The sequence below is a fragment of the Rhincodon typus genome, chromosome 32 (genome assembly GCF_021869965.1).
Source record: "Rhincodon typus isolate 14 chromosome 32, sRhiTyp1.1, whole genome shotgun sequence".
NCBI lineage: Eukaryota > Metazoa > Chordata > Chondrichthyes > Orectolobiformes > Rhincodontidae > Rhincodon > Rhincodon typus.
This window is the reverse complement of record NC_063363.1, coordinates 7,046,311-7,073,219: the sequence shown is the minus strand read 5'-3', so window position 1 is coordinate 7,073,219 and position 26,909 is coordinate 7,046,311. Positions and strand designations below refer to the sequence as shown.

At 42.2% G+C, this 26,909-nt stretch overlaps 1 protein-coding gene across 1 annotated transcript in view; it reads right to left on the bottom strand.

The window, feature by feature from the left end:
* The window catches only part of LOC109922220 (D(2) dopamine receptor A), a 79,764-nt gene that overhangs the window by 24,736 nt on the left and 28,119 nt on the right, over nt 1–26,909 (bottom strand). The window contains 1 exon segment of the mRNA XM_048615487.1: nt 17,823–18,128. Coding sequence (XP_048471444.1) covers nt 17,823–18,128 — 306 coding nt within the window.

Sequence of the window (26,909 nt, the reverse complement as noted above, 5' to 3'; positions counted from 1 at the left end):
GAGGAGGCATAGCTAAACAAACAAATGGACTGGACTGTTGCCATCAATGCTTGAGTAAGGAAATTTTCCAATTTGGCAGACCTGCCTCCACAGTGTATGTCCCCTGCACACACAATCTTCATTCCTAGGAGGTGGGGTGGGGTTGATTGGGATCTGTCAACATTGATGAAATCCATGATGAAATTGAACGAAAAATATCTCAGGTGATAGAATGTCAACATTGGAACCAGTTGGTGAATGAATGCCAAAGTGGGCTGGTTAAAGGACAACTTAGTTCTCTGGGACTTCATCCCAATTCTTGTCAAAGGTGGTCAGAGGCACAGTCCTCACCTCTCAGTCTCCATTAATACCCTCCAGCACAGTTCTCCAAGTTACGTCCATGCCCTCCTTGCCACCTCCATGATACTTCCATAACTCCCTGCTTTCCCATGCCCACTTGGCCAACATGCACTGTAGAGGCAAGGAACCATATAACAACAAGGCTGAGTTTTGAAATGCATTCAAAAAGCACCTATTCTTTGCTACTTTTACAACTCCATTAAAGCGTCAATCAGATTACATCAAAATCAGAAGTTGTGCCTGACTTTATACATTCAAATAAGAATGCTAGAGAGGTTCTCAGTGAATATCTTGATTTAGGTTAGATTATTTGAAGCTGAGTTAGTTGAATTTAAATTAACAATTTTTACAAAGCCCAAATAAACATACAGACATTGGAAAAAAAAGTCAAAGGAATAGTAAATTATCACAAAAAAAACCCCAAAAGAATTGTGGATGCTGTAAATCAGAAACAGAAGCAGAAATTTCTGGAAAAGCTCAGTAGGTCAGGTAGCATATGTGGAGAGAAATCAGAGTTAACATTTCCAGTCAGTTCTGAGGAAGGGTCACTTGACCCGAAATGTTAACTTTGATTTCTCTCCGCAGATGCTGCCAGACCTGCTGGGCTTTTCCAGCAACTTCTGTTTTTATTAGTAGCTTAACGACAACTTAATAAAGATGTCAATCAATCAAAGCAAACACATCACTTCCACTAGTGAAAATAGAATTCAGCTGAGTTAATTCAATAGTGTGTTTTGGAGTCCACGCAAGCATTCATAATAACTCTTCCGATGACTGTATCAACATAAACAGATGACATGGAAAAGGTATGAAGAGTACATGGAAGAGGCTCGGTAAGTTATTTGAAACATACCTTTCTGAGGGCTATGAGATATGAACTATATTTCACAACATCTCTGAGGGGCTGTAAACCATGTAGCCATAGGGAGGCCACCCCTACTTCATGAAAATTGCAATTGGTGCTCCTGGGAATGCAGGTCAGGAATTAGGTCCCAGCTGACTCTGTGATTTTCCATTATATCACAGTTGTAAAAGTAGTTTTCTTTCAATAGGCAGTGAAGATGTGCATTGAACAAAGAAAAAACTTCTTCCATACCCTCCATTGAACTTTGCAGATCCTAATTTGCTGAAGCTGGAGATTATCATGTTTCACCTAAAGGGGAGGCAATACTCTAGTGGCATTATCCCTAGGCTATTAATCCAGGGGCCCATATTGTGTTCTGGGGACCTGGGGTCAAAACCCACCATGATAGATAGTGGAGTTTGAATTCAATGCAAATTTGGGATTAATCGCTTAGTGATGACCATGAAACTATTTCACAGAATCCCTACAGTGGAAGCAGGCCATTTAGCCGATTGAGTCCACACCACCGCTCTGAAGAGCATCCCACCCCCACACTGTCCCTGTGACCCGGCATTTCCCATGGCTAATCCACCTAGCCTGCACATCCCTGGACACTATGGGCAATTTAGCAAGGCCAATATACCTAACTGGCACATCTTTGGACTGTGGGAGGAAACCAGAGCACCCATGGAAAACCTACACAGACATGGGGAAATTATGCAAACTCCACACAGAAATCAGGCGAGGCTGAAATTGAACCCCAGTCCCTGGCGCTGTGAGACAGCAGCGCTAGCTAATTATCAGGGGAAAAGCCCATCTAGTTCACTAATGTCCTTTAGAGAAGGAAACTGCTTCATCCACATGACTCCAGAGGTACAACAATATGGCTGACCCTTCAACTGCCCTCTAAGCAATTAGGAACTCCACATTCTGTGAATGAATTTTAAGAAAAAACCTGCTTTAAAACAGAAGGTTTCTTATTTTCTTAACAATTAAGTGTGAAACTGAAAGAAAGTACTCATCTGGGAAAAGTGGTTATCCATGAGAGGTTCTCAGTGAATATTTTAATTTGGTTTGGATTATCTGAAGCTGAGTTAGTTGAATTTAAATTAACAATTTCCACAGAGTTTAGATAGTTTGGATGGAGTAAGAGAGAGTTGTAGACCACTGATTGAAATTGTTTTTATATGACAGGAAGCCTGAAAGAAGCAAAATTAGCTCACTCTGATTGGAACATTTTCACTAATTATATTTCAAAATCTTAAGGTTCTGATAGCTGCCTTAAGTCAGTAGTTCTGTGTATTTCCTGCGTAATGTTACGGCTCCCTTTAAATTGCAAAACTACCTCTCCATGAAGTGATTCTGTAAAAACTTGGGTTCCTGGTTCTGTAAAATTCATTGCAATTACATAGTGACATTTAAGAAATGTACTTTCCAGCTCCAAACCCTACTTAAGAGAAGTATCTTTCATGCAAGAAAAGTGCCATGAACCCACTGCATTCCAACCCCTAAATGTCCCAATATTAAAAGAAAAGTCTTCACAAGCCAGAATTGTTAAATTTATATCTCAGGCCTGTATGAGCGTTTTGGAAATTTGCAGAGAATAGGTAAATTAGCACCTTGAACATCCACTCTGAAAATTAGAGCTTTGAAGGGATACGGGAAGTCGGTTTTAAATGGATCACCGCATCACCAGCTGAATTTTCTTGCAGTTACCAGTAAAACAAATTGTCTAGCAAGATGTCCAAGGATATTGCTGCTTTGGTGAACAGTTTTGTGATATGATCTTCACAACACCGGTGTCCCAGATGTCATGTCAAAGACAGTGGTAATTATCGGGAACTCAAAGAGATTTTAGTGACTCTTTTTATTCTCAGTACACTTCACAGAACGCATAGTGAAGTTGGAAAGGCTGTTCGGAATTACACGTTGCTTTTCAGATGCAGTAATGTTTAAAGAGCAAATAAAATTGTTTGAATCTTGCGGCACCAGATTCTAATTTTGCCTTTCAATAACCATTCTTTGTTGAGTTGTTATTACATATAGTGACTGACCCTGTCTAACTAACTACGCTGAGGCCTCGGTCTACACCACAACATGCCTCCTGCAATCAGTGACTCTTTATGACAGAAGCTTCAGGCCTGTGAACATTTGGGATTGCAACCCTGGATTCTAATTACACCGTGTCATTTTCCATGAGACTTCACTTTACTACAGGCTAATCAAGGCAGACGGTGAGGTGGGGGTGGGTGTTAGATCAGGGAGCACTTACCATGTACAGTGACTGCTCCAGAGCTGAGAAGAGTCAAAAGTAAAATTAATTGTGGAGGAATGTTCTATCAACTCGATAGTGTTGCTTTTAAATCTTTTGGAAGCGTCCCAATTTTTTGCCTCAAATTAGCTTGGTAAATATTCATTTTGTGACATGCAAAGGTGCAATGGCACAGATTGACATAGAATTTGCAACTCAGAAACAAGCCTTTGGCCCGATTAATCTATTTTCATGTTTATACTCCATGCCAGCCTCCTCTTTTAAAATGCATCTGGATCAGTATATAAATAGGGAGGGTTTAGCAGGATATGAGCCAAATGCTGGCAAATGGGGATAGGTTAATTTAGGATATCTGGTTGGTACAGTCAAGTTGGACCGAAGGGTTTGGTTCTGTTCTGTACAACTCTATGGCTTAATGACTCTCAGCCTGTATCATCTCGCCCATTCAGCACATCCTTGCCCTTCCTTATTCCGGGTATGTTAATTGAGCCTCCCCTAAAATGTATCCATGGTATTGATCCGAACCATTTCTTGTGGTAGCTGGTTCCACATTCCCACTATTTCTCTAACAAAGTTTCATAGAAACATAGACGATAGGAGCAGGAGGAGGCCATTCGGCCCTTGAAGCCTGCTCCGCCATTTATCATGATCATGGCTGATCATCCAACTCAATTACCTGATCCTGCTTTCTCCGTATAATCTTTGATCCCATTCACCCCAAGTGCTATATCAAGACGCCTCTTGAATACATTCAATGTTTTGGCATCAACTACTTCCTGTGGTAATGAATTCCTCAGGCTCACCATTCTTTGGGTGAAGAAATGTCTCCTTACCTTGGTCTTAAATGGTCTACTCCGAATCCTCAGACTGTGATCCCCCACCATCGGGAACATCCTCCCTGCATCTACCCTGTCTAGTCCTATTAGAATTTTATAAGTCTTTATGAGATCCCCCCTCATTCTCCAGCGAAAGCAATCTTAACCTGGTCAATTTCTCCTCATACGTTAGTCCCACCATCCCTGGAATCAGCCTGGTAAACCTTCCCTGTATTCCCTCGAGAGCAAGAGCATCCTTCCTCAGAAAAGGAACCAAAACTGCACACAGTATTCCAGGCTTTATGAATGACTTGCCTTATATTTATAGTTCTTAATTTTAAACGATCCGATAAACTCCGCCAAAATGTCAGCTGGTGGAAAATAAACTCTATTAATACATCTGCAATATGAAGTTAGTTTCAGTAATGCTGACAGCTGTCATTGATTGTTGTAAAAACTCATCTCGTTCACTAATGGCCTTCAGTGAAGGAAATCTGCCATCTTCACCCAGTCTGGTTTATCTGCCATTTCAGATCCACAGCAATGTGGTTGAATCTCAAATAGAAGCCAAATACTGTGGATGCTGGAAATCTGAAACCAAAACAGAAAGTGCTGGAGAAATTCTGCAGGTTTGGCGGCATCTGTGGAGAGAGAAGCAGACTTAATGTTTCAAATCTGGTGTGACAGAAGAACTGAAGAGGAGTCATATCAGATTTGAAATGTTAACTATGTTTCTTGTTCCACAGATGCTATTTTCTGTTTTGGTTCATGACTGAATCTCAACTGCCCTCTGAAATGGCCCTCTTGAACTCTCAGTTCAAGAGTAATTAGGAATAGGCAAGAAAATAGAGTCATAGATTTGTACAGCATGGAAACGGACCCTTCGGTTCAATTCGTCCATACCGAACAGGTATCCTAAATTAATCTAGTCCCGTTTGCCACCATTTGGCCCATATCCCTCTAAACCCTTCCTAATCATATACCTGTCCAGATGCCTTTTTAATGTTGTAATTATACCCCCCTCCACCACTGACTCTGGCAGCTCATTCCATAGACACACAACCCTCTATGTGAAAAAAATGCTCCTTAGATCCCTTTTAAATCTTTCCCATCTCACTTGCACTCCCCTACCCTGGGAAAAAGACTTTGACAATTCACCCTATCTCTGGCCTTGCCAATGCTGTTCAAATCCCATGAAAGAATTAAGAAGAAAGATGTTGAAACATCTTTTCTACATCTACTCAATTGAACCTTTTCGTTGCTTAAAGACCCTAATCACATCTATCCCCAGTCTATTCAAACCTTCCTGAACAGTATTATCATTATCCCTCTCTGCGTGGGATAGATTGTGAGGGGGACACCACCATCAGCAAATTCCCCTCTATGCCAGTCACCAGCCTGACCTGGAAATATATCAGTGTTCCTTAGTGTCGCTGGGACAAACTTCTGGAACTCCCTCCCTAGCCTACAACAAATGGATCGCAGTGATTCAAGACGGAAGCTCACTACTACCTTCTCGACAGTAGCTAGGTATGGGCAATAAATCTTTGTCCAGCCAGCTACTCCCACAACGTATGACTGAATGAAATAAATATTACTTTTTGTATCTCCTGCAGTATGCCAGCAATTTTTTTGATAATTTGGAAAATGGAAATATGCACATCATACCAAGTGGTTCAGCAACATTCCAAGTAAAATTAATTTAATTTTCTTGCCTTTGCATTCTATTCCAGGATACACTTCCCTGTCAATGTTGAAACTTCCTTAAGCAATAACAACATCTTAAATTTACATAGCACCTCTTACATTATTTAACATCCTAATGTGATTCACAGGAGGGAAGTTTGATTCCTGGGTAGATATTTGGATACATGCCCAACGGCTTGGTTGAAGGGGTGAGTTTTATAGAACATCCTAAAAGAGGAGAAAAAGATGCAGAAGTTTAGGGAGATAATTCCAGAGTTCAGGCCTTTGGCATAGCCAGTACTTGCTCTAAGCTGCGAGGCTACGTAGTCACTGTGAGGTTTTGTCCATGCCGATTGGCAGTGATCAGTGAGCCAAAGGATTGTCTTCTGGTTTCAAAAGTTGTTGCCAATTATGTATCTCAGAGGTCCATGCATCAAAGCAAATATAAGAGGGAGTGTTGGAATGGTGGAATAATTAAAATTGGAGATGATTAAGAGGCTGTAAGAGAGTTCAGGTATCCAGGTAGGCTGTGTAGCTACTTGAGGAGAGTGCAAAAATAGTGGGGAACTGAGACTATGGAGGAATTTAAAAAGGTGAATATTTTAAACTTGGCACATCAGAGCTAGTGTAAGTCAATGAGCTCAGTAGTATTGGGTCAATAAGATTGGATGTGAATGAAGAAAATGGCTGCAAGAGATTAATCTGACTTCTGCTTTGTGTAATGTAGGCTGCAGAAGGCTGGCTGGGAGTACACTGGAAGAATTAATAGTTAACGTAAGTTAGAATGAAGGGTTCAGCAGCAGATGAGCTGAGGCATGGAATAGAGTTGGATGGGTTTACAGGATGTTATGAGTTTGCTGGTACCTATAGGAGTAATTGTAGAACATCAATTAATTCAGACCAGACCACTGAACTTCAGACCTCTGGACCACATTCCACTATATCACAGTCAAAGCCACATCCAGTATGGTGAACCTTCTCGTGGTAGATATTTTGTAATCAACCTGTTCAGAGATACTATTACACACCTCTGGAGCAAGTATGATTCAAATCCAGACCTCCCGGCATCACAATAGCCCTAATTTGTTAGAGTATGTAGTTTCTAATTAACTAGTTCATAGATGCTATGACACACATCTGGAACAGGTGGGACTTGAGCCCAGGGCTCCTGGCTCAAAGGTAGAACCACTACCACTGGACCAAAAGTGCCCTAAGCCTTTACACATATTCATAAAGTCCCAACAGTGTGGAAGCAGGCCATTCACTCCTTTAAGTCCACACCAACCCTTTGAGGAGCATCCTACCCAGACCCAAGCCCCCTGCCCTATCCTATCCCTGTAACCTTACATTTCCCATGGTTAAACCCCCTAGCCTACATGTCCCTAGACACCAAGGGGCAATTTAGCATGGCCAATCCACCTAATCTGTACATCCTTGTCCTGTGGGAGGAAACCAGAGCAGCAGGAGGAAACCCATGCAGACATGAAGAGAATATGGAAACTCCACACAGGCAGTTGCCCGAGGGTCAAATGAAACCCAGGTCCTCGGCACTGTGAGTCAGCAGTACTAACCACTGAGCCACCATGCCACTCTAGTTGAAGTCGTGTTAAAGTTCCTGTTTTAAGTTTGAACTGTTGTGTGACATAATGGAGGTAAACATTTTACATGATGTATATAAGAACCATTTCACGTTTCCTTAAGTATTTATGAAGTTGGGTAGCGTATGTGCCTCTAGGCCAGAACTTTTGGGTTTGAGTCCCACTCCAGGACTTTTGGCCAAAGAAGCTGTGCTTATAACATGGCCAGAAAGGTTGAGTATCAATCTGGAAATCCTTCTAACAAACACACCAGTGGCTGTGGAGCTAGTCTCCATGTGATGATCAGAAAACTGAAGGCTCTTCCATCATTATTTTTAACGCTAGACTACAACAACAAAGGGTGCATATCTTGAGAGCAACTTGGACTCCCTGAGTCAACTTAAACCCATTAAGTGTCTGCGCTACCATTTACTATGGGCACATCTGCATTGAAATCTACTGATGCTGAACTGATCGACACACTATGTTCTTTCTTCATTTTCACTTCAGACTATTTCAAATTTCACCTCTCATTTGTCTTCCATCCATGTATTGATTGACTTCAGAAAGATGCAAATCTATCTTGTAGCTCTCCAATTGTTCAGTACCTACAGGGTTAATGCTTTAGCCAAGGTAGCATCTGGATCATTCTCTCCCTGAGCTTTACAATAGGAAATAACTGAGCAAGCAGGCTTATATACAAACAATGGAGTGAGAGGGGGGGGGAGAGAGAGAGAAAGACGGAGAAAATCTGTGAAGGCAATAATCAAACAATTTTATACACAATCTTTGCACCTCTTTAATTGGATAGCATTTTATGACAGGAAGTATTCAAGTGGCAAGATAAAGCACCATAATTTGTTAAAATCGAGGCAATCTTGTCTGAAATTCCTGTCTTTTGTAACACAGTTGAATCCATTAGTGGTTGATGAAGCTGTCAAATGTAAATCTGCTCATTCTTTCCAGTGAGAACATAGATCCATCACTCAGGAAACAGCAAGCTTAGTACCTACATCCTGCTGTGAGAAAACGTGATTCAAGTCTAGGTTTTGAGCCTTTTTCTTTTGTTAAATGTTTTCTGCATGGCCTTGTGCTGTACAATTTGAGTAATAGTTCAGAGCTTTGGTGTTCGATTACCACAACAGACTTTCTTTTCTGGCACTTAGCCACCATCTCCTGATTTTTATTTGCCTATTTTCAATTCTGAAGCAACTGGTTTGGTTAACTTAAAATTTCCAGCTCCCCTTCAGAAGTACACTGTCACTGAAATTAAAATAAGCAAATAACAAGTTGCCTGGTTGAAGTCATTTGGAATGGAGAAAGCTACTTTCTTATGATTATTGAGTTGGAGTTTGGCCTGTTTACCCTGTCTTCTGCTCCAAGTGTTGAATGAATGTGCTACTAACAGCTGTTTAGTACCGTGAGCATTTGCCTCAGTGGGAAGTGTACTGGAAACAAAAAATGCTGGAAATCACAGCAGGTCAGTCAGCATTCATGGAGAGAGAGCAAGCTAATGTTTTGAGTCTAGATGACTTTTCATCAGAGCTTCCTTAGTGGGAGGTGATGGCCTAGGGTAAACTGAAGGATTAGTAATCCAGAACACCAAGCCAAAACCCTGGCGATATGAATTTGGATTGCTCCATGGTAGGTGGTGAAATCTGAATTCAGGTTTCAGAACAAAAAGTCTAGAATTAATTGATTATCATAAAAAGCCAGCTGGCGAAATCTGCAAAACCTTACCTGGTTTGACCTACATGTGATTCCAGACCCACAGCAATGTGGTTGACTCTTAAATGCCCTCTGGGTAATTAAGGATGGGCAATAAATGTTTGCCCAGCCAGTAATGCCTACATCCCATGAACATTTATAAGAAAGCTGTTCTGAAGAAGTGTCACTGGACTCAAAATGTTAAATCTATTTTTCTCTCTACAGATGCTGCCACACCTGCCAAGTTTCTCCTGCAGTTTCTGTTTTTGCTTCAGATCTTCAGCACCTGCAGTTCTTTATTTTGTTCCTTTTAAAGAAGCACCTTTATACATGATGCCAGTCAGTGTGGAAAGATGGGGGTGAGTCTGAGAATGCTCCTGTGCTTTCTCTTTCAAAGTCTGGTCAAAGTGGTACTTCATAGCTCCATGATGAGCACATCCTCTCTTGAGCATGATATCATCTGTGCTTGTGTGACTGTCGAAAGGCTTGAGGTCTTCTATGACTTGTGGGCAACACAGGATGGAGAGCTCCTGACAGATAAGCAGAAGGAGATGAGGTGGAATAATGGCAGTATCTTTGGGCTTGTAATCTACAACTCAGGCTTGTGTCCTGGATCATGGTTTAAATCTCAGGTACAATTTAAGTTCAATGAAGAGCAACTCTAATGATTATTATGTGACCACGGTACAATAATGCCCTTTAAGGAAGTTATTGGCTTGGCCTACATGTAATTCTAGACCCATAGTGATACATGGATGGCACTGTAGCTTAGTGGTTAGCACTGCTGTTTCACAACATCAGATGTATGGGTTTGATTCCAGCCTCAGGCAACTGTCCGTGTGGAGTTTGCACATTCTCCCCGTCACTATGATGGGGCTCTGGTTTCTTCTGACACAGTCCAAAGATGTGCAGGCTAGGTGGATTGGTCACGCTGAGTTCCCCATTGTGTTCATGGGTGTGCAAGCTAGGTGGATTACCGGGAAATGCAGAGTTATAGGGATAGGATAAGGCAGTGGGTCTGGGTGGGATGCTCTTCGGAGGATCAGTGTGGACTGAATGGGCCAAATGGCCTGCTTCCACTCTGTGGGGATTCTATGATTTGACTCTTAACTGCCCTTAAAGCAATTAGGGATGGGTAATAAATGCAAGCCTAGACAGGGATGCCAAAATCCCATGAACAAAATAAATAAACATCATTGAGTTTTGTCAGCTTCCTTTCACTTTTCAATTCAATTCTATTCAATGCACATCTTTGAAACAAATGACCATGCAAATACATGTTATTGCAGTAGATCCTGCCTGATTCTTACATAATTGTTGGGCTAAGGTATAACAGGGTCTGGAATAAGTGGAAGAAGCATCTCATCCCTCCCGAGATCACTCAGTGATTGGGGAGAGGGTTGATTCCAATCTGAGATCAGCTAGCTGATCAAGCTCATCTCATATCAAGGTAGAATTCGTTCAGTAGAATACACTTAATATCTGAACAATGAATTTCTGAAATGAGCTCTGCTTCTCTCTCTCTGGGTGACGTGTTTGCTGGGTGACATTGAAACTGTGTCAATGTGCAGGAGCTGAAAGTTTATGAACCCACTTAGCCCAGTGAACTAAACCTGCCAACAGTCAAAGCATCATGCTCAATAAATTAGATTTATTGACATCAAATGGTTCTTTGCATTAACAGATGATAGTAAATCATGAAAACTGGCCGATAAACAAAATGGGTGGATTTGGTCTGTGGCAGATCTCAGTCATGTTAGTTTCCTAGGCTCTTGGATTTACAAGTAACTGAGAGGTGCATTGGAGAAAATCACCTTTGTAGGTACAATACAACAGTCCTCTGGTTTTGTCAATTTGTAATTCAGGTTCATGATTAGCCTTGTAGAAAACTCAACTCAAATCCCATCATGACAACTTTAATAAAAATGAAAATCAGGCAGTGTGTAACTAGGCTGTCTGTATATTTTCACCCATTTTACACTGCCAGTCAAAATGAATTTCTAACGATCTCCTGATCTCTGTTCCCTGAGAATTTATAATTCTCTCTTTATTAGAGTGTGGAATTAAATTTTAATATTCAAATCCTCCTCTCTAAATCCCTCCAAGGCCTTGGCCTTTTTTTTTGTCTCCTCTAGCCCACACATTTCCAAAATGTCATTTCTGGCTTCCTACACGTGCCAGACTTGCAGGGCAATCAGTAACTATTGGTTGTGTCTTCACATGATGAAGCCTTGTGTCTGGGATTCCTCTTCTAAACCTATCTTCCAAACTTCTTCTTCAAAGCCCACCTTACCTTTCCTAATGTTGCCTCATGCAGCTGTGTGTGAGATTTCCTTTGATACTCATTCCCGTGAAGTGCTGTGGGATGTCTCTCTATATTGAAGGTGCTATACAAATGCAAGTTGTTCTAAGTAGGACTTTTTCTAAAATATTTAAGCCTTTTGCAAAGGGATTCATTCTGGATATATCAACTAAACATGGACAATAAAGACTGCCTTGATCATAGAATCCCTACGGTGTGAAAACAGGCCTCTCGGCCCAACAAGTCCACACTGACCCTCAGACCCATCCCTTATAAGCCACCTAATCTACACATCCTTGAACACTATGGGCAATTTAGCATGGCCAATCCACCTAGCCTGCACATCTTTGGACTGTGGGAGGTAACCCACACAGACACAGGGAGAATGTTCAAACTCCACAGAAACAGTGACCCGAGGGTGGAATCCAACCTGGGTCACTGGCGCTGTAAGGCAGCAGTGCTAACCACTGAGCCACTGTGCTGCCCTAATGGATGACTTCCAGTTGTTCCCAATATACTATTGGCCACCTTGCTATGCACTGTGAGGTAAATGATTAACATGGGACTGAATTGTTTTTGGCTAAATGCTGGTTGCATCAGGTTTTTTGGAAGGTTATTCACTGCAAAGTCCCAGAAGTTTTCTTGCTGTATTGCTCTCATTAATGACCTATCCTAGGGTCCCTATTGTTGGATTCTAGCCTGATCTTACCATGTTCAATTCCTCAAACAACCTGCCACTGCTGGGATATCCTGGAATTGACAAGAATCTCTGGTGCTGGCATGGTCTTTGAAAGGCTCAAGCACTGGTAGTCTGGAGCTACCTTGCACGGTTTGTGACGCTACGCCAGGGCATGACAGAAAAGGAAAAATTGGCACCATGCATTGCAGGCAGGGACCTGCAGATCCTGCTGCGTGGGATGGTACACAGGAAGGATGCCCACTTCGTCCAGGATCAGCAGAGAAGGCCACAATTCAAGATCATGCCAGTATGGTCTATGGTTGCCACCAGGGTAAATGCAATCTCACTTGTTCGGAGGAATGCACAGCAATTTAGGAAGAAGGTCAATGCTCTTCTCCACTCCTCCAGTGTAACTGCCAGCATACTCTCTCTGTTCCTTCACACTCACTCTATTCCTGCTGCTGTGCCCACCTCCAACCAAGGCTCATGTTCTATCACTCTCAGTATTACCTGCAATGTCTTCCCTTACTCACTCTCACCCACCCCAACCCTCGACACCATTAACTCTGCAAGCCCTTTGTGCTGCCTATTCACTTTCGTGGGTCAGCTCTTTATTGCAGCAACAAAATTATCAGCTGTGCCACCAAATTTCACCTTTCTTAATACCGGCTTCTCTCTCATTCCAGGAGTAAAAGACCCCACAATAAGGCAGAAAGTGTCATGTCGGGGGATGGGCTGACAGATATTCAGTTCTGTACCTCTGATGTGGTGTCTCCTGACTCTTCCTGCCCTGAGCAGCAAACTGATCAGATCCAACCTCATATAAATGACTTCCCTCGACATGCCCCCACCCCACCCCCCTGGAACAAAGGCTATCCCCCTTGACTTGACTGAGGACTGTCTCAGACAAGATCCCTGGCTTTGGGTCTCTGCTAAATGCATGGCAATACAGCAATACAGTGAGCCGTGTATCTCTGGCTGAGGAGGAAATGCGCAAAAGTGCAAGATAAGGCAGGGATTTAACGAGCATCCATGTAGTTTCAGAGCAAGTGATTGCTATTACAGCAAGTGAAAAGGTCGGAGATGCAGCCTAGTCCAGTCCATGAGCTGGGTGTATGTCCCTGAGTACACAGTGTGCTTGCAGTAGCACTACAGTGAGAGGTGCTGGTGCAGCACTGAAGTGCTGAAGGGTGCTATGAGTCGATTGGAGATGCACCAAGAGGGTTCTTGAGCCTGGCACATGTCAGATCTCCAAGCCCCTGGATGTGGGAGTCGGAGTGTATGGCCAGTGCCCACGGAGTATGCCCTGAGGTGTTCGTGCTTGATGTCCAAAATGGAGATTCTTTGGAGCAAGTAGCAAGTTAAAGTCACCAGGTACCCACCCTGAACTCCATGTTGAGATTTCTCAATGTCTAGCTTGTTTGATGCATTTGGTAAGATTGGAAGCTGAATGTTAAATAGGCAAGTTAGAGGTACACAGTCAGAGAATTTTACAGCATGGAAGGAGGCCTATCGGTCTATTGTGTCTATATTGGTCAGTGAGCACCTATCTCTTCCCATCCCATTTTCCAGTACTTGGTCAGTAACTTTATATGCTATCATGCTTCAAATGATTACCTAAATACTTCTTATATGTTGTAATGGTTTCTGCCTCTACTGACCTTTCAGAGAGTAAGTTCCAAATGCACGTCAGAAAATATTTCTTCCTTTAATACCCTCTAAATCTCTTCCCTTTTATCCTTCCTCTATACCCCCTAGTTATTCATCCCTCTAGTCGCAGAAAATATTTCTTCTTATCTACCCAGTCTATGTCACTCATAATATTGTACATCACAACTGGGTCTCCCCTCAGCCTTCTCTGCTCTCGGGGGAACAACACCAACCTACATACTTTCTCTTCAGAGCTGAATCACTCCAGCCAAGGCAACATCCTGATGAATCTCCTCTGCACCCTGTCTAGTGCAATCATATCCTTCCCAGTGGAAGGGTGACCAGAACTGCACAAAGTGTTCCAACTGGGGCTGAGCTAACATCTCATACAGGTCCACAATAAAGTCCCTGATTGTGCATTCAGAGCCTTGATTAGTAATTGCAAGCATCCTCTAAGCCTTCTTAACTACCTTATCCATCTGTCCTGTTGCTTTATTGGATCTGTGGACATGTGAACCAAACTATGCCATTCCATTTACCATTGCTCTGCCCATCTGACCGGTCTGTCAATATGTCTGCAATCTCAGTTGTGGTGTTAATAAGGTGTTTTTAAGCTATAATTGTTAACATGCTGCTGCCTAGTGAGAAACATGCCTTGCTGCTCAGCGCATGCATAAAAGATGCAGCGAATTACTCTAAATGTCAGAATAGTCCTCGCTGAACCTTTTCTTTGATTGCCCCACAAATCTAGGCATACTCCAAGTCATTCAGCCCCTTATAACATTCCACCCATGGTTTAAATCCAAATTGCAATCCTGAAAAGGTTGCATCCATAGTGTGCTGGTTATACGTCTTGGGTGACTATTATGCCTCATTTGCTAAGTTAACAATCTTTGTAATCTTCAAGATGTCGTATCATTCTTAACTATATGGGATGCTTAAAGAAAACTATCTATCTATATTAAAAGTGATAGTTGGTGATTTATCACTGCAGAGTTTGCTGGGTTGAACAAGTATCATTAAGACAAACATACTCTGTCGTTTGCTGTATATTTTACAAATACTGCCTCTCAGAACATTGTGAAAGCATTTATTAAGCTGTAAAAGAAAATCATTGCATTTTGCCTCTTGATGAGGTAGAGATTCAGCTATTGTGCATTAGTGGGTTTTTATGGTTCCTCATCTTTCAATGAAGTTATCTCAGATCCTCTTCTTCATGGTTTTCTACTTTACAATAGTGACAATACATCAAAAGTACTTCATTGGCTGTAAAGTGCTTTGGGACATCATAAGGTCATGAAAAGCGCCAAATAAATGTAAGTTGTTCTTTCTTTCTTTAACTCTGTTGTGCTGACCAATTTGAGTTCAGCTTTGTGAAAATCTTTCCAGCTCTTTTATTTGCCTGGTGTATCTTTTGAGGGCAATAAACAGATATGCCCGAAAATGTCTCACCATCACGATCACAGAAAACAACTGGGGGAGTCCAATTAGCCAATTCCAGTGCTAACGCTCTACCTGAACCTGCATTCATTCCCCTTCATCTCACTTTATCAGCACATCCTTTGTAAAGATTTTTCTAAACATCATCAGAATATTACATTGGGATTTTAAACAGGAGGGGATGGAAGTTGATTGTTGTTAAGTTGGCACAGATTTAAGACAATTCATAGAATCCCTACAGTGTGAAAACAGGCCATTCGGCCCAACAAGTCTACACTGAACCTCAGAGCATCCCACCCAGGCCCATCCCCCTATAGCCTACCTAATCCACATATCCTTGAACACTATGGGCAATTTATCATGGCCAATTCACCTAACCTGCACATCTTTGGACCGTGGGAAGAAACCGGAGCACCTGGAGAAAACCCATACAGACACGGGGAGAAGGTGCAAACTCCACACAGACAGTCGCCTGAGGCAGGAATTGAACCCGGGTTGCTGGCGCAATTGCTGAAATAAGAAAGTGGCATATAAAGGAGAATTTCTTTGATAGGATCCCTATGGTGCAGAAAGAGGCCATTTGGCCCACTGAGTCTGCAACAATTTTCTGAAGAGCATCCCACCCAATCCCTGCAAATTCACATTTTCTACCATGACCAATCCACCCAACCTGCAAATCTTTGGACTGTGGGAGGAATCTGAAGCACCTGGAGGAAAGCCCTGCAGACACAGGGAGAATGTGCAAACTCCACATGTGGTTGGCCTGATGGTGGGATTGAACTTAGGACCCTTGTGGTGGGAGGTAGCAGTGCTAACCACTGAGCCACCGTGCCACCCAAATGCAGCTGGTGAATTCAATGAGTTGTGCTAAGGAAAGCAATCCCTGAATGCATGCGGTAGATTCGATAGTTGCTTTCAAAATGGTTAGATACTTTGAAGGGAAACAGCTGCAGGGCAATGAGGAAAGTACAGGGGAGTGAGAATAATTGGTGAGAGCTTTTTCGATGGATATGGCACTGATAACATGGGCCAAAAGGCCTCTTTCTGTGCTGTAAGATTCCATAAACAGGAACCCATGGCAGTTGAGGGAATTGGAATATCCATTACAGTAAAAAAAGTGGAAAGTTTTGTGTGCCTCAAAGGCACTTTTATTGGTACTTTTGTCTCTTAGATCGCTTCTAACCTTCCAAACCCGAGCAAATAGAGCCTAGTCTTTCCAGCCTTTCCTGATTAGACAACCCACCTCTTCCAGGTTTTGGCTATGAAACATTCTCTGAACTGCTCCCAATGTACTTACATTGTTCCTTTAATGGGGAGACTAAATCTGTACACAGTACATCTGGTGTGGTCTGACCAGTGCCCTGTATAACTGCAGTATTGCCAATCTACTCTTGTATTTGTTTTTCCTCGCATTAACTGATAATAATCTCCTTTGCAGCAGCCATGGGTAAAATGGCATACTTTTGTCACAAGGATAAATTCAGTGATGCCATAAGACATAGAAGCATAAGTAGACCATTCAGCCCATTGAGTCTGCTCTTCCATTCAATAAGACTGCGGCTGATCTGATAATTTTCAACTCCACTTACCTGCTTTGTCCTTATAATCCTTGATTCCCTTAATGATTAAAAATCTGTCCATATCAGCCTTGAATCTACATAACATACCAGCCTCTACAGCTTTCAGCAGTAAAGAATTTCACAGATTCACCATCATTCGAGTGAAGAAAATCTTCTTCATCTCTGTCCTAAATGAGCAACCCCTTATTCTGAGATTAAGTCCTCTGGTCCTACACTCTCCCACAAGGGGAAACAATCTTTCCACATCTACCCTGTTAATTCGACAAAGAATCTTGTATGTTTCAATAAGATTTCCTCTCATTCTTTTTAACCCAGTGCTCTGTGCTGATGCTTTATTGTCAATGTAGAGTTTTTCTACACCTGAAAGTAAATAGTTCCTTCCCTGGAAAGCAGAAGAGTCTGAGTCATTGAATATATTCAAGGGCAAATTTAGCAGATATTTGATCCATAAGGTAGCTGATGGTTTTGGAGTCTACCATCAGGAAAGCAGTCAGATCAGACATGATCTTATTGAATGGACCATGACTGCCCTTATTTCTTATGATGTTACCTTATAATTTTACCATTCTGTGGGGCAGGATTCCATGTCGGAGCTGCGCCATCACTGAATTTATCCTGTCATTCCACAGCAAACTCTAGGCAGTCACATAAACATTGGGAACATAGAACATTAGGGCTGATCTCATTAGCTGGCCAGAAACTTCATCTATCAACAAATTGGAAATTTGTCAAACAAATCCCACAGTCATGATTTTCCTTATCAGTGATAGGTAAAGCATAGTTAGCACTTCCGGGATTTTCTGGTAGACATTGCTGATGGGCATATCTCTCCATCAATCAAGAAGATCTACCCTCTTGGTGGACTTCAGCAGAAACCTCACTTTCACATCTCTGCATAAAAAATAATACTGGATAAAAACGTGAACCTTACCTCCACATAGACAACCCATGGCATTACCAAAGTGGCCACAAGAAGGTCTGCCACCGCTAAACTGACAATCAGATAGTTGGTGGTGGTCTGTAGGGCTTTTTCCCTGGATACAGCTATGCACACCAGCACATTGCCAAATACAATCACAAAGATGAGAAGTGTCAGGAGCATGGCATAATAGTTGTACTGATATTTTTGCTCGGCCTCTGTGCCATTGATCGATCCAGTCCAGTTCCCTTCGTAGGTTTCATTGGACCCAATCATACTAAAAGGATCCATGGATGATGTGTAGATCCACCCTTGGGCCTGGAATAGAAACAGGAGAATCAATTTAGTGGACCAAGAAAGCTCTGTAACCAGGTGAAGTGAAGTCACTCCAGTGTTATGATTTTATTTTGGGAGGAAAATAGGTTCATTTTCAAAATGCAATGTGATTATATTTAATCATATTGAAAAATGGTCCTTTCTCTCAAAAAGACAATTGATTCTTTTTTTCACTTTTCCTTCAAAGCTACTGAAATGATAAAACCAGAATGGACTGTTTTTGGAACCTGTGCTAAATAATTTCTTCCTGTGCAGTGGACCCAGGTTTGTCTCTCATTGCATTGTGTCAATAAAGTCATGAGGCATTATCATTATTGTTGTTGATTAGTCCTATTGTCTCTTTTAATAATGCTGACATTTTGCCAAAGTCACATGATGTGAAGAATGAGCATCATGGCATAATAGTCCATTGATCAGATCTCCATTAGAAATAAGCCTCGTCCAATTGACCAGTCTTCTGCAGAAATTCCATAAATGTCACCCATCAACAACAGTGGGTGTTCACCCAAACTTAGGGATTAAAAGGATCGGATGAAGCAGAATAGACCACAAGACAATAAAATGTTGGAGAAGAAAAAGGCCGTTCAGCCCATTGAGTCTGCTCCGGCAATCAATGAGTTCAAGGTTGTGTAGAGTTTTGGTTTGCAATTAGTTAATTCCTGATTTTTAAATGGTTTGAACCACTCCCAGGCCCCTGGTTCTGGACACTGGACTTACTTAGGGAAAGTGAAGTGAAGAGGCAGTAGACAGGTATTTCAGGGCAAAAGAATATGCTTATTTAAATACAAAAGTTAAGTATAATACAAGGAAAATAGGTAAATGCAATAAACAAGGAAATTAATACAATCAATATACAGGAGAACAGTAGTACTTTAAGTACACTATTAACTAGATTACTGGAACACTATCCTAATGACACAAAGAAAACAACAGTGGTCAACTTCAGACTCTTTAATTGGAATTCCTACCCTTGGGGTCCCAATGCACTGACAGCACCCACGTTCCCCTCCTTGCTAGCTAGGTCAGAATTTTGGGTTCTCGGGAGTTTATGCTCATCACTCAAAACGCAGTTTTGAAGTACGCCTGGTTGCTGAGGTTCTTGCTGTCATTTCTCTTGGTTCACAACACGCTCGTGTCTGGTAGCTCTTGTTTGGGAAGCTCCGATTGGCATCCCCCTTTTGGATACATTTTGTTCCGAAGGAGCCCTTGGTTTAGCTTCCCCGTTCTTTGTTCTCAGTTCAGCCTCTGTGGTTCTCGGTTCCAAAGCTGCTTCTTGGGGGTGGAAGCCTGTGAGGAAACTGTTCATGCAGAACCTTATTGTTGAGAAAAGCTCTCTCCTCTGGTGCGATCGGGGCTCGCAGTTATACTGACCATGTGCCCCGTTATCTCCCCTCAAATCTGGAGTTTGTCTATTGTGTTTCTGGAGTTTCCTTCTGAAATCTATTGGTTTTCCAATCATTAAGAGTATGTGTGAATGGATTTCGAGTGAAGTTGAATGTCCAGCATCTCTGTGAATGGATTTCAATTGAAGTTGAATGACCGGTATCACTGTAGGCCCTATACTGTCTGTGCTGAGTAGCCTGAGGTATAAAAGCTATCTTGGGCCAGAGTCTGTTTCAGTTGATTGGCCTTTTAGAGTCGAGATGTAAATTGAAATTCCAGACTGAACAATAGTCCCCATTTTGATGCCTCTGTCGTGTGCTTGCTGCAGCCTCAGTTTAGGGTTTTGAAGAGTATTTTAGATATTGGAAAAGTCCAGGGTCTTGTCCAGTATTTCAGATGATGGAGATTTTTGCTCGATCCTACTGTTGATCTTATAATATTCAACTCCTCTTTCCTGCCTTTTCATCACAAACGCTGATTCTTTTACTGATTAATAATCTATCTCAACCTTGAATGTACCTAATGACCCAGCCTTGACAGCCCTCTGTGATAAAGAATTCCACAGATTCACAACCATCAGAGGAGAAATTCCTCCTCATTTCTGTCCTTACTGGATGACCTTTTACTCTGAGATTATGCCGAGACTCTCCTAGAAGGGGAACAATATTTTCACATTTACTATACAAACCCACTGAGAATCTTATATATTTTATAACATTCACCTCTCATTCTTCCAAACTCCAATGAGTTCAGGCCCAATCTACTTAACATCTCCTCATAAGAAAAATTCCTCCATACCTAGCATCAGAGGGTACATCTTCTTTGGACTGCCCCCAGTGCCAGTATATCTTTCCTTAGAAAAGAAGACAAAACTGTTCAAAGTATTTTGGGTGCAGTCTGACTAGTGTCAAAGAAAGCACTGCAAATGCTGGAGATTGGAAATAGGAGAAACATAAATTGCTGGAGAAACTCAGCAGGTCTAGGCAGCAGCTGTGGAGAGAAAACAGCATTAACATTTTGAGTCCAGTGACCCTTCTTCAGATGCTTCCATATTTTAGGCACCATTTCCTTTGAAGTAAAGGCCAACATTCCATCTGCCTTCCCTATTAGAAAATACATCTATTCTGTAGCTGGTCTGAATTTGTCCTGAGGCGCTTTGTAATGCTTCTGTTAACTGTGAAGTGAAAATATCCTCTGCATGTCCCAAAGGATCATAGACTGCTCTCTCATTAGAGAGAGATGACTGGTGATGTGTCTAACCTGAGGGTCACCTAAGTAGAGACTGTTAACATTCACCAATACAGGCATCTTTGGAAATGGGAGGAGAAGTAGGCCTATCAAAACTGATCCACCATTCAAGTGGATCATGATTGCTGCTCTACCTCGACATCATTTTCCTGCATTATCTCCATTTGCCTTTAATACTAAGAAATATACCAATCCCTGCCTTGAACATAATGAATGATTGATCCTGCACTGAGCTATGGGTTACAGAATTTCAAACATTCATAACCCAATGAGTGAAGAAATCCCTCCACATCTCAGCCCAAAACAGCCTACCCCTTAGCCTGAGACTGGATGCCTTGCTTCTAGGGACACAGTAGTCAGGAGCAACATCCTTCTGTGTCTATCCTGAAGAATCCTGTAAAAATTTTGCATGTTTCAAGGTGGTTGCCTCTTATTCTTCTGTGCTGTAGAGAATGCAGGGCCAGTGCTCTTAATCTCTCCTCAAAAGACTATTTTGCCATCCCAAGTTTGAACATACAATGAAGAAAGAAGAGAATAATGCGCATTTATAAATGTTTTTCAAGACAATTGGGCATCGCAAAATGCTTTACAGCCAATTGAATACTTCTTAATGTTATTACTGTAATATAGGAAACACAGCCAGTTTGCACAGGAAGTTCCCACAATCAGTGACATGGTCATAATCAGAGAATCTGTTCTTGTAACATTAGAACAGTGGTGACAACTCCCCAACTCCTTTTCCAGATAATTCCATCGGAATGCTTACTTCCACCTGACAGGTTAAGCAGGATCTCAGTTCAATATCTCAGCTGAAAGTTGGCCCACTGATATTTCTCAGTACTGCACTGATGGACAAGTTTGAATTTTGTACTTAAGTCTCTGGCATAAGATTTGAATCCGCTCTCTTCTGATTCAGAGGTATCAGTGCAACCAACTGAACTACGGTGCATATTACAGAGCCCAGTGGCAAATAGCCCAATTAATCACTGAATGCATGACCATAAAATTCAGAGAGAGCAACGTTTACATTTAACTCATTGTTAGTATTTGTAGTGTATCTTTAATCATAGAATCCCTATCATGTGGAAGCAGGCCATTCAGACCATCAAGTCCACACTGACTCTCTGAAGAGCATCCCACCCACCTATCCCTGTAACCCCACATTTCTCTTGGCTAATCCACTTGTCCTGCACATCGCTAGACACTATGGGACAATTTAGCATGGGCAAACAACCTAGCCTGCATATCATTGGACTGTGGCAGGAAACCCACACAGACACGGGGAGAATGTGCAAGCTCCACATGGACAGTTGCCAAACCCAGGTCCCTTGTGTTATGAGACAGCAATGTTAACTACTGTGTCACCCTGCAACTCCTTTTAACTCCTGCAAGAAAGGGTTATATTGGGCTGAATCTTACATATTCTTGGCTAAGTGCTAGTTGTGTTGCATATTTTGGAGGGTTTTTTGCAGTGGGGCCAATTGAGATATCGTGCAACACCTTAACAAAATCAGCTCATTAACTACCCATCCCAACTTCAAGGGGTTGCTCTCATCTGATTCTAGCCCCATCTTGCTATGCCACACTCCCAGATCAACTCACCATTTAAGAGACTTCTGCTGAAAAACAACACCACCTGGCACCCACCTTATCTTTAAAAAGCTGCTGTACAATATATTATTGCCCCCTTACTGGTAATGTAATGGTAAGGCAGCAACAAAGTGGACTTTACATGCTTCAAAATCTCCCCACCCCAACCTAATCCAAGACCAGCCCTTCTTGTCCCCACCTCCTTGACCTGTCCATCTTTTCTCTCACCTATCCGCTCCTCCCACCTTACTGAACAACCCCCACTCCCACTTCCTACCATCTAGCCTTATCCCTGCCTCCTTGATCTGTCCATCTTCCCTCCCACCTACATGCCCTTCTCTCCTCACTGACCAACCCCCATCCCAACTCCCTACCTACACTCATCTGTACTGGCTTCATCCCCGCCTCCTTGACCTGTCCGTCTTCTCTCCACCTATCTGCTCCTCTATCCACCTTGTATCATTGTCTCCCCCTCTCTCTATTTATTTCAGAGACCCTTTCCCCTCCCCCATTTCTGAAGAAGGGTCCAGACCCAAAATGTCAGCTTTCCTGCTCCTCTGATGCTGCCTGGCCTGCTGTGTTCATCCAGCTCTGCACCTTATTATCTCAGACTCCAGCATCGGCAGTTCCTACTATCTCTGAGCAACAAAGTCATGCTTTCTTGTCACATGGCTGACTCTCCCTCACACATACCACCTGATTCTCCCACCCTCATCACTGTTAAACCACGGGACATACAGTTTACCTGTCCTTAGCTATGACCCATCTGAAGACCCTGTCTATTCTTCACTAGTCTGTACCCTGTGCCCACTGGTCTTCTGCAACTTGTCATTGTCCAGTGCGGAAGCATCACATACGGGCTAGTGATTCCAAAGATGAGATTTTATTTGCAGACAGCAAAACTGAACACTAATACAATGAGTAGAGGCTAAAAGTTCACCTCCAGAATGCAAACCAATGGCTGACATGATCACAAATAAATATTTACTGTCCACAGTGATCTGCTTCACCCAGCTCTCATTGACCGGAACCGTATATCAATCAGGTTCTGTCTGGCTTGGTGTGCCCAATGCAGTTGAGCTCTGTCCCACAAGGAGACGCTGACTCTGTCCACCTCGGGAGGTTGGCCCAACCATTTTCCATGTGCATTTTCAGTCTAAACAGTAACAGGGAATGTAGCTCACAGTGGATACCATCAGCACTGGGCTACCCCTGGTTGCCAGGTAACAACTCCATCAAATGCCTCCCCCTCTTCAGGCTACCCTGGCAGCCTATTTCTCCCCATGCCCTCCATGTGGTGCAGTGGCTCAACGGCTAGCACTGCTGCCTCATAGCGTTGGGGACCTGGGTTCGATCCCAGTCCTTGGGCAACTGTCTGTGTGGAGTTTGCACTTTCTCCCTGTGTCTATGTGGGTTTCCTCCAGGTGCTCTGCATTTTCCTCCCACAGTCCAAAGATGAGCAGGTTATGAGGATTAGCCATGGGAAATACAGCGTTACAAGTAAATTGGGGGGAGGAGGTGGAACTGGGTAGGATGCTGTTCAGATGATTGGTGTGGGCTTGATGGGCCAAACTGCCTGCTCGACACTGTAGGGATTCTGTGATTCTATGTGGAGACATGCCACATTTAACTTTGCCTCAAACTGTCTTCCTTGCCTCCTGAACCCTGAGATTACACATTAATGATGTGCACTCTGCTCCTCTAGGCTCCCCCTGTGGATGTCAGCATGGTGGTCATTGCCAATATCCTTGCCTACCATGCCCTACAATGTTGTCCCATCTGCCTCCCACACAACATGGGATTCCACCTTTCACTGTCCTTGTCTTCACCTCTACACATGCCTCTTCTTTAACTCCCACATAATGTCCCCACCCCATCTCCCCAGATCCCAGCCTTGACTTCTCCATTCCTTTGGCAGTGAATCTGCAATATGCGAGACAAAACATGAATGCTGTAAGCATGCAGGTAGTCACAAAGGGAGTGATGCTAGGAGAGCAAGCAAGCAGTTCCGAGATATAGCCAGATCCAATCCTTGAGCTGGGTATCTGTCCCTGCATGCCAAGTAACCCTGCGACTGAGATTTAATTGAGATTGCACTCATCAGATATTTCACGAGAAATGCAGATGTAAACAGAGAACAACATTAATACCATTAGCTGAGGAGATTGCTGATTGGCAAGTGAACTCTTATTAATTCAGTTGTGGTCATGGAGAATGCACCAGTGAGATGATGATTTACTTCCAGATTTGTTTAACTTTTAATCAAGGCAGGTTCACTGCAATTGGACAAGTCATTACCCTGAGAAATGAACCAGTGAATGGTTGTCACCTAATTTGTTGATTTGAAAGGGGTGCAGTGTGTGCATGATTGCTTCTGCCCGAAATGAGCAGGGACCTGTTTATTAATTACATATATCTTCGATTATTCTAACATGCACTACACTGTGAGGCTGATTGATAATCCTGTATCGGTAGTCAGCATAATTTGTCAGCATTTGACATTATTTAACAAACGTCGTCCAATCACAGAATCACATCTAATGTTCAACACTGTTTTGAGTTTTCCTTTCAGGGCTGGTTGGCCTATGAATCTGGATTTGCAAGTGAATTTCAGTCATGGTGACCATGATAACTAACATCAATTGCTGCAAAAAACCCATCAGTTCCTTCCTTAAGGGAACAAATGTTTTGAGGAAGGGTCAGCAGACCCAAAACATTAAGTCTGTTTTTTCCTTCACAGATGCTGCCAGACCTTCTGAGCTTTTCCAACAACTTTGTTTTTGTTCCTGTCATTCTTACTGGTCTGGCCTATATAGACCCCAGACCCACAGTAATATTGCCCACTGCAATTTCACATTATACTACTCAGTTCAGGGTATTTTAGAATTGGCAACTAATACAGGTCTCTCCAGCAATTTTCACAGCCCTTGGACAAGTAAATTGTCCTGGCTGATGTCCCTCCACCCAGCAAAGGAGCTAACTATAAATTCTCAATTAATGCTCTGGCAAACTTTAGATAATACTTCACAAATCCAGACCTGAACCTGGGGATTACTGGTCTGTTGGATCCGTTCTATGATTTGCTTATGAACTGACAGGTACTTCTATCCAAAACAAAAACAGAAAATGCTGGAGAAATTCAGAACTGAAGAAACAGAGTTCTGAAGAAGAGTCACACTGGATCTGAAATATTAACTCTGTTTCTCTCTCCGCAGATGCTGCCAGACCTGCTGAATTTCTCTAGCATTCCCTGAGTTTGTTTCAGATTTCCAACATCCACAGTATTTTGCTTTACTTTGGGTACTTTTATTCATTCATCTTAACCCAAACTCTGACAGTAACTTGTTTGTCACTGGATGTAACATTCTATTAATAATTGATTAACATTGAAATTATACTATTTAAATTAAACTGATTTGAGCAAACACCGAATTAGAAAAGTTAAAGTAAGATTTAGAAACATAAAATAATTTGAAATCAAAGGAGATGATGACATTGTGAATGAATCATTGACTACTTAGAGAATGCCCTTTGAGTTTTCAAATACTAAATGTGAAGGTAACATAAGCCAACATGTATAATTCCTTCAGTTAAACTAGTTATTTCCCAACAACTATATAGCAAAGTAACAAATCCAGTCAGTGAAGGACACTCAACCAAGTTCATATTGAAGGGATAATATTGAGAAGTAGTTTTAATACACATATTTGAAAGGAAGGTATTTTGAATAACACATTATATGCACTGTCAGAAAATGATTTTCATTCTTTATTGCCATATGCCCCAGGAAAAGAAACCCGATTGTAAAAACATGTGACATTTCAAAACATTATACCTCAAGAGGGGGCTTCATCTGCTGAGTTGCTGCATAATTTGAAATGTCATGAGGGGAAGATGCTGATTCATTTACAATGTTTTGTCATCACTCCTTGTTGTCCTGCTTCCAGTATTAATTATTGGCCAAGGACATGGAAGCAGAAAACTCTTGTGTCAAACAATACATCGTGTGGGATTCTAAAGCTCTGCTTCAGTGGCATTTGGAAAGTCTTATTTGTGAAGCCGTTGGAGGAGAATGTCAAGAAGTCACAACGTGTGAAGCTCTACTTATAAAGTCTGTCCCTCAGGTCCATGAGGTGGTGTCTGCAGCAGTGAACTTGTAATTTTGCCTGTATCTCGGTTCCTGTGGTGTGCAATACTCCACTGAATTGCAGCCCAAATTGTTTGGGATTGTGATAACAATCCAGAACCTCACTTGATGGAAAAACGGATTGATTGGTGATCCCAGTCACCTTGCTGAATTTTCCGTTGTTAATTTCAATTACTGGAGAATCGGAAATGAGCCATTTTAGATGCTGGCATCTGTTCCCGACTCACTAATGCCAATTGCCTATTGAATATAAGTTCGCACTGGGAGTTGAATCTCAGAACACCTATGCAGAAAGCCTAATTATTTCCTTAATATTAACTTGCATGCCATTGCAACAAGTCTGGTTTATCACTTTCAGTCTGACAGAATTACCTACTCCCCCATTCTCATTCATT